Source organism: Aotus nancymaae, unplaced genomic scaffold, assembly GCF_030222135.1.
Source record: "Aotus nancymaae isolate 86718 unplaced genomic scaffold, 86718_ANA_hifiasm-v0.15.2.pri h1tg000028l, whole genome shotgun sequence".
Classification (NCBI taxonomy): Eukaryota; Metazoa; Chordata; class Mammalia; order Primates; family Aotidae; genus Aotus; species Aotus nancymaae.
In genome coordinates this window covers 13793882-13807550 of record NW_026988441.1, presented here as the reverse complement: position 1 = coordinate 13807550, position 13669 = coordinate 13793882, and the positions used below count along the sequence as shown (strand labels likewise).

General features: G+C 57.9%; 3 protein-coding genes across 4 annotated transcripts in view; 1 reads left to right on the top strand and 2 right to left on the bottom strand.

Annotated features, from left to right (window-relative positions):
- Positions 1-4208, top strand: part of MAP3K10 (mitogen-activated protein kinase kinase kinase 10) — a 21607-nt gene extending 17399 nt beyond the window's left edge. The window contains exons 7-10 of one of the 2 annotated variants that reach the window (XM_012461387.2): positions 365-533; positions 629-741; positions 1050-1751; positions 2630-4208. In XM_012461387.2, coding sequence (XP_012316810.2) covers positions 365-533; positions 629-741; positions 1050-1751; positions 2630-2952 — 1307 coding nt within the window. In that variant the 3' untranslated portion in view covers positions 2953-4208. Of the gene's footprint in view, positions 1-364; positions 534-628; positions 742-1049; positions 2420-2629 lie in introns of those variants that run through there. The other variant, XM_064381310.1, reaches the window with a different exon arrangement.
- TTC9B (tetratricopeptide repeat domain 9B) lies at positions 3719-5995 on the bottom strand. Its single transcript, XM_012461385.2, has 3 exons — positions 5575-5995; positions 4836-5018; positions 3719-3934 (listed from the first exon to the last, which is right to left on the bottom strand). The coding sequence occupies exons 1-3, from the start codon at positions 5993-5995 to the stop codon at positions 3825-3827; spliced, it is 714 nt and encodes a 237-aa protein (XP_012316808.1). The 3' UTR covers positions 3719-3824.
- On the bottom strand, positions 5818-13669 carry CCNP (cyclin P). The gene is made up of 12 exons (XM_064381313.1): positions 13409-13669; positions 11795-11884; positions 11561-11716; positions 10502-10660; positions 10262-10413; positions 9367-9605; positions 8565-8956; positions 7265-7362; positions 6821-7011; positions 6641-6740; positions 6216-6280; positions 5818-5856 (listed from the first exon to the last, which is right to left on the bottom strand). The coding sequence occupies exons 1-6, from the start codon at positions 13667-13669 to the stop codon at positions 9434-9436; spliced, it is 990 nt and encodes a 329-aa protein (XP_064237383.1). The 3' UTR covers positions 5818-5856; positions 6216-6280; positions 6641-6740; positions 6821-7011; positions 7265-7362; positions 8565-8956; positions 9367-9433.

Genomic DNA, 13669 nt, shown 5'->3' with positions numbered 1-13669 from the left:
GTCGCAGAGATAGAGATAAGGGCAGTTGACCCGCAGGGAACTAACTACCCAGAGCTGGAAGCTGGAAGCGCAGGCAGCCAGCTGGAATGAATGGTGAAAGGTTAGGCTGTGAAGAGCAGGGTAGGTTGGAGGAGTTGACAGGGAATCGCTCATGGCCTTCAGTGCCAGGTGGAGGCACTGGAACTTTGTCCTGACAGCAGTAGGGAGCTATGGGAGGATTTATAGGAGGGAAGGTCATGACTGGAGTTCGAAAGAGCCTTTGGACTCCCAAGCAGACGGTGGTTCTGTGCTGGGGCCCTGGGGGCTGGGAGCCCAGTGGGGACAGATCCTCCATCCAGTAACCAAGTGGCTTCTCTGGCCCCAGTGACTCCCGTGGACTGTGGTGGCAGCAGCAGTGGCAGCAGCAGCGGAGGCAGTGGGACATGGAGCCGCAGTGGGCCCCCCAAGAAGGAAGAACTGGTCGGGGGCAAGAAGAAGGGACGAACGTGGGGGCCCAGTTCCACCCTGCAGAAGGAGCGGGTGGGAGAGGAGAGGTAAGGCGTGGTGGTGCCCGCCCTGTGCCCAGGCCCCAGTTCCCAGGCTCCAGACCACAGGACTGAGGTCTCCATCTCTCCCTGGTCCCCTGCAGGCTGAAGGGGCTGGGAGAAGGAAGCAAACAGTGGTCATCAAGCGCCCCCAACCTGGGCAAGTCCCCCAAACACACACCCATCGCCCCCGGCTTCGCCAGCCTCAATGAGATGGGTAAGAGACTGGGTGCTTGAAAGGGGATGGGGGTTCCCTGGCCAAAGGGGTGAGCCTCCCGGAGCTGAGGGAAGAGCCTCCCAGATTTCACTGGGTCAGTGGGTGGGAGGCCTTCCTAGAAAAGGAGATGGTGGCCCCTGGGAGGTGGGAGGTTATTTCCAGGGGCAGGGAGCACTCTTCCCCGAAGCTCCTCGGGGAGACAGATTCAAGAACGAGGCTTCTGAGTCTTGGTCTTACCGTTAAAGGGGTCCCCTTGGCGCCCTGGCCAGCCCCGCAGCTGAGTGACAGATGGCCCTCTCCTGTTGCAGAGGAGTTTGCTGAGGCAGAGGACGGAGGCAGCAGCGTACCCCCTTCCCCCTACTCGACCCCGTCCTACCTCTCGGTGCCGCTGCCCTCCGAGCCCTCCCCGGGGGCGCGGACGCCATGGGAGCCGACGCCGTCCCTGCCCCCCCCTCGGTGGGGACACGGCGCCCGGCGGCGCTGCGACCTGGCGCTGCTAGGCTGCGCCACGCTGCTGGGGGCCGTAGGCCTGGGCGCTGACGTGGCCGAGGCGCGCGCAGCCTGTGACAGCGAAGAGCAGCGGCGCTGGCTAGACGGCCTGTTCTTCCCCCGCGCCGGCCGCTTCCCGCGGGGCCTCAGCCCGCCCGCGCGTTCCCATGGCCACCGCGACGACGTGGGCCTGGGCCTGGTGCCCTCGGTCACCCTCGTGTCGCTTTCGTCAGTGTCCGACTGCAACTCGACGCGTTCACTGCTGCGCTCAGACAGTGACGAGGCCGCGCCGGCCGCGCCTTCCCCTCCACCCTCCCCGCCTGCTCCCACACCCTCACCCAGCGCCAACCCCCTGGTGGACCTGGAGCTGGAGAGCTTCAAGAAGGACCCCCGCCAGTCGCTCACGCCCACCCACGTCACGGCTGCACGCGCCGGCGCTGTGAGCCGCGGGCACCGGCGGACTCCATCGGACGGGGTGCTGGGGCAGCGGGGTCCTCCCGAGCCCGCGGCCCACGGCCCTGGTGAGTGAGGCACCCTGCACCCAGGTTGCAGAAAACCCTCTCTTCCCTCCTTTGCCAGGGTCACAAGTCCAGCCTAGCCACAAACCCTCAAGCGGCCACCTCCTGCTTCTTGTGGAGGAGGGACGGTCTGTGTCCCTTTGCCCCTCACTTCTGGAGGCGTTGGGGGTGTCCAGGGGATTGAGACACGGGTGGCAAACTGATGCCTACAAGGCCAGGTGGGTGCCTTTAGCAATAGTGACCAGCATGGCCATTGCCAACTCTTACACAGCGCCTAGACACTGCTCTCCTCTATCAGTTAACTGGGGCAGAGATGCCGCCATGGCAGTGTTATTCAGTACCCACTGTCGGGCACTCCTGCTTGTGTTAAATTATTTTATTTGCTCCTCACCTCTGTAGTGAGGTGCCATGTTTATCCCCATCCAGAGGTAAGCCATGCCTGAAGTCTGCCTGCATGGGCTTATTAGCCCAGTGTACGAAAGTCAGGAAGACCAGGGTTTTGGTCCCAGGGGCTGCTAAGCAGCAGCTCCAGAAGGTTAAGGAGCATACCAGGCCGGGCACGGTGGCTCACGCTTATAATCCTAGTACTTTGGGAGGCCGAGGTGGGTGGATCAACTGAGGTCAGGAGTTCAAGACCAGCCTGGCCATCATGGGGAAACCCCATCTTTTTTTTTTTAAAAAAAAAAGCATGCCAGGGTCCACCCAGAACAGCAAGCACCTAGGAGGGGTCCCAGCCTAGGTCAGGGTCCCAGCACTGCCGCGCTGCAGCTGGAAATTGGGTACAACAAGATCCATGGATTTCTCGGGAGAAACCAGAACTGAGCTTTTCAATGCCACCCTCTGCCCTACCCCACTCACCTCCTCTGAACCTCTCTTACCAGGCCCTCGAGACCCTCTGGACTTCCCCCGCCTGCCCGACCCCCAGGCCCTGTTCCCAGCCCGCCGCCGGCCCCCCGAGTTCCCAGGCCGCCCCACCACCTTGACTTTTGCCCCGAGACCTCGGCCAGCTGCCAGTCGCCCTCGCTTGGACCCCTGGAAACTGGTCTCCTTTGGCCGGACGCTCACCATCTCGCCTCCCAGCAGGCCAGACACTCCGGAGAGCCCTGGGCCCCCCAGCATGCAGCCCACACTGCTGGACATGGACATGGAGGGGCAGAACCAGGACAGCACAGTGCCCCTATGCGGGGCCCATGGCTCCCACTAAGGCCTGCCCACCACCGCCCGCCTGGGCAGCCATGAATGTAGCGCCCCAGGCCCCGCCCCAGCCCGCCATGCCAGAAGGTGGGGGAGGCCCTGGGCAGGATGCTCACTCTATTTATTGGGGAAGGGGGGAGGGGGGACACTTAACTTATTCCTTTGTACCCCAGGGGGTGGAGCCCTGTGTCCGCCCTGCACTGAGGGGAGGGTGGGCAGGGATACTCAGGGACAGGGCATCATGGGGGACTTGGCACAAAAATGCAGCATTAAAGGTAACCCCTGCCCCCTACCGCACTTGGCTGTGTTCCTTTTTCATTTTCTTTTTTCTCTTTTTTGAGACAGTGTCTGGCTCAGTCGCCGAGGCTGGAATGCAGTGGCACCATCTCAGCTCACTGCAGTCTCCACCTCCTGAGTTCAAGTGATTCTCCTGCCTCAGCCTCCTGAGTAGCTGGGACTACAGGCACCCACCACCACAGCTGGCTAATTTTTGTATTTTTGGTAGAGACAGGGTTTCACCATGTTGACTAGGCTGCTCTCAAACTCCTGACCTCAAGTGATCCACCTGTCTCAGCCTCCCAGAGTGCTGGGATTACAGGCGTGAGCCACCGCACTGGGCCTGGACTGTTTCTTTCCCGGGCCCAGTCCCTGATGCTGGGTCAACCCAGTGGAACATTCCCCCACCCCACACACCCTCCCTGGGCTTCTCTGGGTTTCTAAGGTCCAAGGGATGTGACCCTCCCTGGTCCCCCCCAAGAACACCACACAAGTTATGATCACCAGTGACAAGTGTTTTACCAGCAAACATATGAGTCAGGGGGAAGTTACATACATGGTGAGGTGGGAGGATGAGCGGGTAGAGACGGTCCTCTTGGGTTGGCCTCAGCCAATCACATCCCGAGTCTGGGCCCCAGCTCCACTGTCTTCCCGCTGGAGGCTGCAACGGTTCATCTTCAGCTGAGTCAGCTGGATGTAGCGGAGCACGTTGGTGTCTGCAGGGGAGGCAGGCAGGGCATCATCTGGGTGTCCTGGGGCAGCAGGTGACTTCCACACCATCCTGGCTCACACTCTATTCTCCGCAGTCTCCAGCAGCTCACTCACACAGCCAGTAGTGCCAGAGCCTTTCCCCAAAGCCACAGCCAGTGACACTGTACACCTCTATGCACCTGTATTTGCAGCACCCTGTGCCAAGAATGCCTCTTCGCAGAGGCTCCCATCACACTTCTCATCCTCCGGTGACATCTGCAAGAAGTCTGTTCTCTCCCAGCCACTTAATGGGAAAACTAATCTCGTCTCTACTCCCACAACCCTGCACCTGTTGTAATCCCTCTTCATCCCTCATTGGCTCTTAATACAAAACCGAGTGTCGTGTCTGCCCTCTTGCACTCGTAAGTGCACACATGCGCACACCGCAATTTCCTGGCATCGCTCACCCGGGTGGATGAGTGGATGGTGAAGGGAGTGAATGATAGGTGTGTGTGAATGGGTGAGTGGGTGAATGGAGGAATAAGTGTGTGCGTTATACAGGGTGGGAGCGGGGAATGAGATGACGGTGGGTGGATAGGGAAGTGGCTGAGGCCGTGAATAGGAGTTATCAGGTGTGTCAATGACAGTAGATGAGAAATGACTGGGGAGATGTCAGAGGAGCGATGGGGAGATGGATGGGTGAAGGGTGGGTGGATGAATGGTGGGGTGAATGGTGGGGTGAGTGGAGGGGTAAGTGGAGGAGTGGGCATGTAGGGAGTGGGTGGGTGGTACAGCCCTCCCTTGAGGCAGCTCCGTGGGGGGAGGAGGACTCTACTGTTCTGCCCCATCTTCCTGCCCGTTCCCTCTGCTCCAGCACCTTTCCAATCCCTAGGCCAGCCCTCACTTCTGCCCCGCCCTGCCACTCACCTGTGGGCTCCCGGCTGCGGGCCTCCTGCAGGTAGCGCAGCGCACGTGCATAGTCACCTAGGTGGTAGAAGGCAATGCCGGCACGGTAGGTGGCCTTGAAGTTGCCCTGCTGCTTCTCCAGCACCTTGAGACAGTACTCGCGCACGCGCTCGTAGTTCACCAGCTCCGACTGCAGCAAGCAAGCTACGGGGGCACCGGGGCCGGGGTTCTCAGAGCCTGGTGGCACCCTCAGAACCCACCTGACCACGAGAAGCCAGGGCTCCAGGCTGCAGGGAACCTGGCCTAAGGGAACCTCGGGCCACCGGGGACGCCAATCTGCTCGCCTATCAAAACAGATGCAACTGCACCGCCACTAGGGGGCGCCAAAACACGGACGGCGCTGGCCGCTAGGTGATCTGTCCGGAGCTGTCGGTGGGCAAGGGTACTAAGGGCGTCGCGGGGGCGGGGCGGGGGTCGAGGGCCAGGACCTCCAGCAGCTCACTCAGGGGAGACTTCCTCACCTTAGGTCCACGTGCAGCCAGAAGGTGGTAAGAATGACTCTGGAAGTAGGCCCTGAAGACCCCACCCAAAGACCATTTCCGGCATCCCAGCTCCCTCTAGCCACAGAGCAGTCATCCCCTACCCCTAATCTCTTTCCTTGATCAAGCTCTGAAGTCTCCCCCAGAGGCCCACGGCCCCAGACCCTTCAGCCCCGGGGCCCCTGTCCCCCAGGTCGCCAACCCCCTCCCCACGTGCTTACCCGTGAGAGAATCATAACACTCCACCTCCGTGCTCTCCACCAGGCGCCTCTGCTCCTCGCTGAGGCGCGCCGGCCCGGGGCTGCTGGTGGGCCCGGGGGCGGGGGCGGGCAGGCCGCCAGGGCGGGCCCCCTGCGCCGCCTTCAGCTGCAGCAGCGCTCGGTGGTACTTGCCGATGGCCTCCCGGAACTTCTTCTCTCGGTAGCAGCGCTGGCCCTCCGCCTTGAACGCCACGGCGGCGCGCAGGCTACTGTCGAGCGCCGCGCCCAGGCTCCCCGACGGCTCTGGGGTAGGACCGGGACGAGTCGAGCCATGGCGGGAGCCAGAGCCCGGGCCCGGTGGGGACAGGGCGGGAGGCGGCCGCGGCGGAGGCTCCGGGGCAGCGCTGAGCATCAGCACCGGGGACAGCGCACCGCGCTGCATTGTGGGAAACTCCTGCCGCCGCGCTGCAGCTACCGCATCGCCCCCCGTGGGGCTGGTCCCCACCCTTTCTCCGCCCCCTCACCTCCGGCAGCCGACTCCGGCTGCCCCCTATGGGTCTAGGGAAACCCCTCGAGACTTCCCCCATGCTCACTCTCAAATTAGCCAAGTCCTAGTTCTCCAGCCCGACCCCGAATTGTTCCCACTCCCTTACCCTCCTCACCCTCCTGCCTACTCTCCTCCCTGGTGCCCAAAACTCCTGAAGATTTCTAGAAGGAAAGGACAAGCCTGGGGGAAAGAGCAGGAAGACATCAGCCTCCCGGAAAGCTGGCTCTCAGCCTGCTGGCCATTTGGCATATCGAGTGAGAACACAGGATTTGGACCCAAGCCGCCCAAATTCAAATCCCTTCTTATTTTCTCACTAGTGGTATGACTTAGCTCGCTTAAACTACCTGGAACTCTGTATCCTCATCAGTAACATGGGACAATAATATTACAGTTAGGGCCAGGCACGATGGCTCACACCTCTAATCCCAGCACTTCGGGAGGCCAAGGGCAGTGGGTTGCTTGAGGTCAGGAGATGGAGACACACACACACGCACGCACAAATTACACACACAAAAAAATTAGGCAGACGTGGTGGCATACCCCTGTAGTCCCAGCTACTCAGGAGACTGAGGCAGCAGAATCGCTTGAACCTGGGAGGCAGAGGTTGTAGTGAGCAGAGACTGTACCACTGCACTCCAGCCTGGGTGACAGAGGGAGACGCTGTCTTAAAAAAACGAATGAAGGAAGAAAGGGAGGGAGGGAGGAAGGGAGGGAGAATACCTTCTTTCAGATTCATCTGCTAATTTATGCAACAAATATTCACTGACATCCTTTCTGTGCCCAGCTCTGTGCTGGATGATACTGGGATGTAGCAGAGACTGGATGAGCTTCAGATCCTACCCTCACTGGGCCCCCAGTTCAGTGGGAAGACAGACCAGTGACCAGACAGTGACAGCCCTGAGCAGGCTAGCCTGGGAAGTACAGGCAGAGGTGTCAGGGTCAGGGGGGAGGAGGCACAGGCAGAGGGGTCGGGGCTGGGATATGGGAGGTACTGCTCTGGGCTGAGGTGGTGAGTAAAGCCTTCCTGGAGGAGGGAATGATTCTATAAACAAGAGAGATCTCCTTCTTGCCCTCATCAAGCTCGCCTGTCTATATGGGAAAGCCAGTGAGAAGGCAAACAAGTCCCCAGGAAAGGAAGCATGCAGGAGGCTTCAAGAAAAAAACCGAGTGTGAATGAGTTGATTGCCCTTCAGTCCTCCTTAGCCGCCTCCTTAGCTGTGGGACCTGGGCCAAGTTCCTCCATCTTCCTCCTTCGACTTTTTCTGTGTGACATGAGGATAAAAGGCAAGTTAACCTCAGAGAGGTTGCAGGGACTGAATTATCTTATGCAGGTAAGGCACTTAGCACAGGGCCTCAAACATTAATGGGCAATTAACAATTGGTGTTTCTTATCCATTAGACTCTGAGTCATGTGATCTTGAGTGCCTGGCTCTGAGTCAGCATCCACATACAGTAGTTGAATGAGCGTGTGAGTGAATAGCATTCTGCATTACTACTCCTTCTCCCTCCCCTGAGACTGTAGCTTGGGTCTCAGTCCCAAGCACCTCCATTCTCCCCACATCCAACCCCACAGCACATCCTCTGGCTGAAGGTCCCACATGCAGGTTGCATGTGACAGACAGAAACCAGAACTCAGCATCTTCCATCTCAACCACAGCATCTGCCTCTGTCTCTTATTGTACTTTGCTGTAAAATGCTTTTGCTGGGTGAGTTTCTCCCTCAACCCTGGGGTCCAACCTTGAACATCTCAGGCATGGAAACATTTTCCTTTCTGCATCTCCAAACTCAGGCAGGTAAAACACCCGAGTGTGAGTTATTGAGCAGTGTGCACACCTTTCCCCACCTCGGTGTGGCTGTTTTGTAATTAAAAACATGAAGATCTGGCCAGGTGTGGTGGCTCACACCTGTAATCCCAGCACTTTGGGAAGCCGAGGCAAGTGGATCACCTGAATTTAGGATTTCGAGACCAGCCTGGGCAACATGGCAAAACCTTGTCTCTACCAAAAATATAAAAAAATTAGCCAGGCGTGGTGGTGTGTGCCAGTGGTCCCAGCTACTTGGAAGGCTAAGGCAGGAGGATCGCTTGAACGCAAGAGGTGGAGGCTGCAGTGAGCTGAGAACACCACTGCACTCCAACCTAATGACAGAGTGAGACCCTGTCTCAAAAAAAAGAGCCATTGATTCATAACACATGTTTTCTGACCAAGTAAATACCTGGGTACCCAGGCACAGTAGCAGAGGACAACTGTACCTAAAATCACAGTGCTGCTGGGATGCAATGCTAACACTTACAACACCTCCTAGGTGTCAGACATCGTCATAAAGCTTTACGTATATTTTAACTCACATCCTCCCCACAGTGTCAGGTGGTGGGTACCATAATTAATCCCCATTGACACCTGGGCACTTCCCAGATTAAGTCTATCAGACCCCATTGATTAAACTCTTACTATCCAGGACTTACTATTACAAACTGATGACCTTCACAGAGAGTCTCCCAGGCCTGAGACCCTATCTTCATAGTCCAATATAGGTGATGTGTTGGGGCTTGTACAACAATTAAGAAATATTGAATTAGGCTGGATGTAGTGGCCGACGCCTGTAATCCCAGCATTGTGGGAGACCAAAGCGGTAGGATCACCTGAAGCTGGAAGTTCGAGACCAGCCTGATCAACATGAAGAAAACCCGTCTCTACTAAAAATACAAAATGAGCCGGGCGTGGTGGCACATGCCTGTAATCTCAGCTACTTGGGAGGCTGAGGCAGGAGAATCGCTTGAACCCGGGAGGCGGAGGTTGTGGTGAGCTGAGATCGTGCCATTGCACTCCAGCCTGGGCAACAAGAGCAAAACTCCGTCTTAAAAAAAGAAAAAAAGGAAATATTGAATTAGTCAACATCTAAAGGCAGAGATGGAATTGCAGAATTTCAGATTTAGTTGAGTAAGATCTGAAAATCCGGCAGCATCGAGGTAGCATTCCTTCCGACCGGGGCGGGCTTTCTCAGTTCCCCACAGTCCCCTTCCTTCCCGATTTCATGCCAATCCTTAGGGGATCCCAGTTTTATCCTGCTGAATGGCTCTAGGGGAAGCCCGCCATTGCCCCCTAGTGGAGGATTCAGAATTTGCATTTTATATCCAGCAACCGTTAAAGGACGTGGTGAGAACATCCAATCAGAGGGATGCGAGCCCTAGAAAGCGACCAATCAAAAGCAAGAAGGGACTGGAATTCGACCAATGAGGGTAGAGAGTGCTCAAAATAAAAACTTACTTTATTGAGATGAGAGAAGAACACACACTGGGAGGTTGTTTTTTTTGTTTGTTTTGATGACTGAGTCTCAGCACTCAGGGAGGCTCAGGTGGAGGCGGCGGAGCAGGCAGGCAGCGGTGAGGCTGGTGCCCTGCCGCTGGGACCGCGCATACTTGAAGAAGACGGCGGCGCGGCCCGGCGCGGGACCTCGGAGCGCAGCGCGGGCCATGCACGGCTCGAGGGGACCCAGTTCCTCGGAGCTGCAGAGGGAGTTGGAGAAACTGAGGCAGGGCAAGGGGGTGGAAATGACCCATCCTCAGAACTGGAGCTTCGAGGCCAAGAGGCGTCGCTGTGGGTCCCCACGGACGGGCCAGGGCTTTCGAGATCGGGCACTGGAGTGACTAGGCGGATACCGGGGAGGGTGGACACCCGATTCTCCCTGCAGGGAGCAGCTAGTGGGGAGCCAGAACCCTCGAGGCAGCAAGAAGGGGAGCCGAGGATGGACAGCCATCCTCTCTATCCTGGGGATACAGGCTGGGAGAAAAACGGTTCGCCCTGCCACCTGGTGGCACGGTTAGCGGCCCTAGCAGCTAAAGGGACACGCCATCCACCACCAGATACAGAGTTAGAGGACTCGAGGTCTGGGAGAGCCTTCGTTCTCAGCCCTGGAAGGCAATTGGGGCATCTTCTGGGCCTAGGAGACTTTATCTTCCACCCTGGGGCAAGGTTAAGCGCCCCCAGATCTGGACTAATGGGATCCTCCCACCCCATTCTCTCCCATAACCAGAAAAATCAAGTCTAGGTGCCACCTCCTCCCCAATAATTGTCTCTCATTCTCTGAGACGATAAAAATGACCGGGAAGGGAGGTCCCTGAAGCTGAGGTGACCCCATACCGGCCCCCCAAGAAGGCCACACCTGTAAAGCTCCAGCTCGAGCCTGGAGCCCGCCCCGTCGAGCAAGCGGTGCGCCAGGCTCAGAGCCGCAGCCGCGCGACGACCTGGCTCCCATCCCACCGCCTCGGCCTCCAGCAAAGACAACTCCAGGAAGTAGGTGGCAAGTAGCATCACCTGCAAGCGAGGCGGGGCGACTGTCAGGCCCCGCCCTACCCCACGCCGGCCCGGCCCCACCCTCACCCCGCGTATCCACGAGGCCCACCTGGGGGCTGCTCCCTGCCAGCGCAGCCAGCAGCCCGAGGCACAGCAGCGGGCCCAGGTGGTACAGCCGGAAATCCAGGCGGCTCAGGATTCGGCGCTCCGCGCGCAGCAGCTCCGCCCGCGAGAAGGAGTCCGCACCCAGGAGGCAGAGGCAGGTGGGCTGCAGATGGGGGATATGAGGGGGAGGTGAAAGAGCCCTGGATCCCAGCTCTTTACTCCCTGCCCTGGAACGGCCCAAGTTCCGGACCTCAGTTTCCTGGTGTGTAAAATGAGGCTATTGGCTTGCGTCTGGAAGTCGTAGAGAGAACGGGCTTCAGAGTCCTGCGTTCAAGACCTAGGTCCGAGTTCAAACCCCACCGTCTGCTCACTGTGTGACACAGGACAGTAACTTAAGCTCTCAGCCTCAGTTTCTCCCTCTGTAAAACAGATACTACTCCCTGCTTCACCAGGCAGTTCTGATAAGGCACTGAATTCATGCATGTTGACGGTAACAACTCAAGATGAACTCGTTCGTTTTTATTTACTTTTCTAAATTAGAGATGAGGTCACCTTGGCTTCTCAAAGTGAGGGATTTTTGTGTGTGGGGTAGAGTGCAGTGGCGTGACTCACTGCAACCTCTGCCTCCTGGTTTCAAGGGATTCTCCTGCCTCAGCCTCCTTGAGTAGCTGGGACTACACGCATGCGTACCACCACGCCTGGCTCGTTTTTATATTTTTAGTAGAGACAGGTTCTCACCATGTTGGTCAGGCTGGTCTTGAACTCCTGACCTCAAGTGATCTGCCCGTCTCTGCCACCCAAAGTGCTGGAATTACAGGAGTGAGCCACTGCACCCAGCCTTAAGACAGACTATTCAAGACCAAGTTCCAGCTGCTTGATTTGGGGCAAGTGTCTTCTCTCTGGGCCTCAGTCTCCTCTTCTGTTTAAGGGACACATTGACAGCCCCTCCCTCACACACGTTGGGAATCCCAGACTCAGCACGGTGCTTGGCACACAGTAGGCACTGAATCAGTGACTCCCGCAAGGACTCCATCCACCCTCCCAAATCCCACCCCGGAAGTACCTCGGGAAGCACGCACTCTTCCATTTTGCACGCCACAAACAGGCAGGCCACGCCCAGCAGCTGCAGGCGATGTGAGCGCACGCGGCTGGCGCTCAAGTAGGAATCAAGCAGGTGCACCGCCAGGTAAAGTGTGTCACCAGCCAGACCCAGGTACTCCTGAGGAGGGGCACGGATGACCACGGGGTCCTGGGCAGTGATGCAAACCCAGCTCCCCACACCCTTCCAGATACCTACGTGCACCTGGACCAGCCAATCTACCACCAGGGCGCGCATCTCCAGGGTCACAGCTCGGGGCAGGGCTCTCCGGGGCAGAACGCGGCACACCTGGGGTTGAGGCAGGGATGCCTCACTCTCCACACCTGTGCCTGGCCTTTCTCCTGAGCTCCAGCCCTGGGTGCAGCAGCCTCCTCCAGTCAGTTGAACGTTTCAGGCATGCCACACCCAAACTGGCCTCCAAATGCATTCCTCTTAGAGGCCCTCACCTAGAACTCTGGCTTTGTTCCAGATGCCCCCACACCCACCTCTCCAGTCTATAGCCCCCAGAGCCACGTGGCCTCCTAGGTGGCTCCCACTAGGTTCCCAGACTTCATTTTTTTTTTCTTTTTTGGAGACAGAGTCTCCCTCTGTTGCCCAGACTGGAGTGCAAAGGCACAGTCTCAGCTCACTGCAACCTCTACCTCCTGGGTTCAAGTGATTCTCCCACCTCAGCCTCCCAAGTAGCTGAGTTTACAGGCACCCACAACCACGCCCAGCTAATTTTTGTAGAGAAGGGGTTTCACCATGTTTAACCAGGCTGGTCTTGAACTCCCAACCTCAGGTGATCAGGCCACCTTAGCCTCCCAAAGTGCTGGGATTACAGGCATGAGCCAACATGCCCAGCCTCAGACTTCACTTTTGACTGCCAACTCTCAACCCATCTGCCTCAGAGCACCCAGAAGATTCTTTCCAAAGAAAGATCTGACCAAGGAACTCCCCAGCTTAAAACACTTCCATGGCTCCCAGTACCCTTGGAGAAAACTCTAATTTCTTTCAGGCTCTGCTCCAACATCACCTCTTCCCTCTCTCCCTTCACAACCCACACTTCAGCCACAACTGCCTTCGTTTTGGCTCCTAGACTATGCCAAGCCCATTCCTACCCCAGGCCCTTTCCACCCTCTCTTTCCTCTACAGAGGGTGTCCTTCCCCAGCTCCTTGCACGGTCTGTCGTTCAACCGACATCTCCATGACTTTGTCTCTACTCCTCCCACCTGGTCACCAGCTCTGTCTCAGCATTTCACTTTGAAGGTGTCTCCCTGTGCGCTCTGTCTATTCGCCTGCTAGGCTGCCAGCCTCATGACGCAGGGACTCCTGACCAGAACACAGGTGTCTCTCAGGTCCTAATAGAGATCCTGGCCCAGGAGAGTCGCTGGCAGGACGTTAAATAAATTCCTCCCCTCAGTCTTCCTTCCGCAGCACCCCTCTGCTAGGGACGTCTGAGGGCTGGTGAGGCCAACGTTTTGGCTTGGGTGGTTTTTCTCTAATTGTCCTACATGTTTGCTCATCGCCCCAGAACGAGGCCAGCATCACAGCACCTCCAGGGCCTAAAACATTCGACACTGAACCATTAAATATTTGTTAAATGAATAAATGTGGAGGACAAGTACGGGGGACCATAAACACCCCAAAAGGGGCTGCAAAGAGCCTGGGGACGGTGGGAAAGGGCATTCCCAGCGGAACACAAGACAAAAGCCTGGACGTTGCCGCCAGTGACCCGGAGGAGAGAGGCTGGCGCAGTGGGAGTTCGGGGGTGGTGTTGAGAGGGTGGTGGGCGGCGCTGGCCTCACCAGGGCAGGCGGCGGGTGGGCTCACCATGACTTCGGCGAAAATGTCCCCGGCGTACTCGCGTTCTTCCTGCAGCCCCAGCGCGCTCAGCGCCTCCTCGAGCCCCGGCGGCCACTCCAGGCGTCTTGGGGAGACACTGGGGCCCGCGGGGAAGCTGTCGGGGACTGGGACGCTCGGAGGCTCTGCATCGAGGGAGGCAGTGGGACTCTGCAAAGGAGAAGGCCTTGGTGGCTCAGCGCCTAAAGAGAAGCCCGAGCCGGACCCCTGGCCCCTGCCTCTCACCAACAT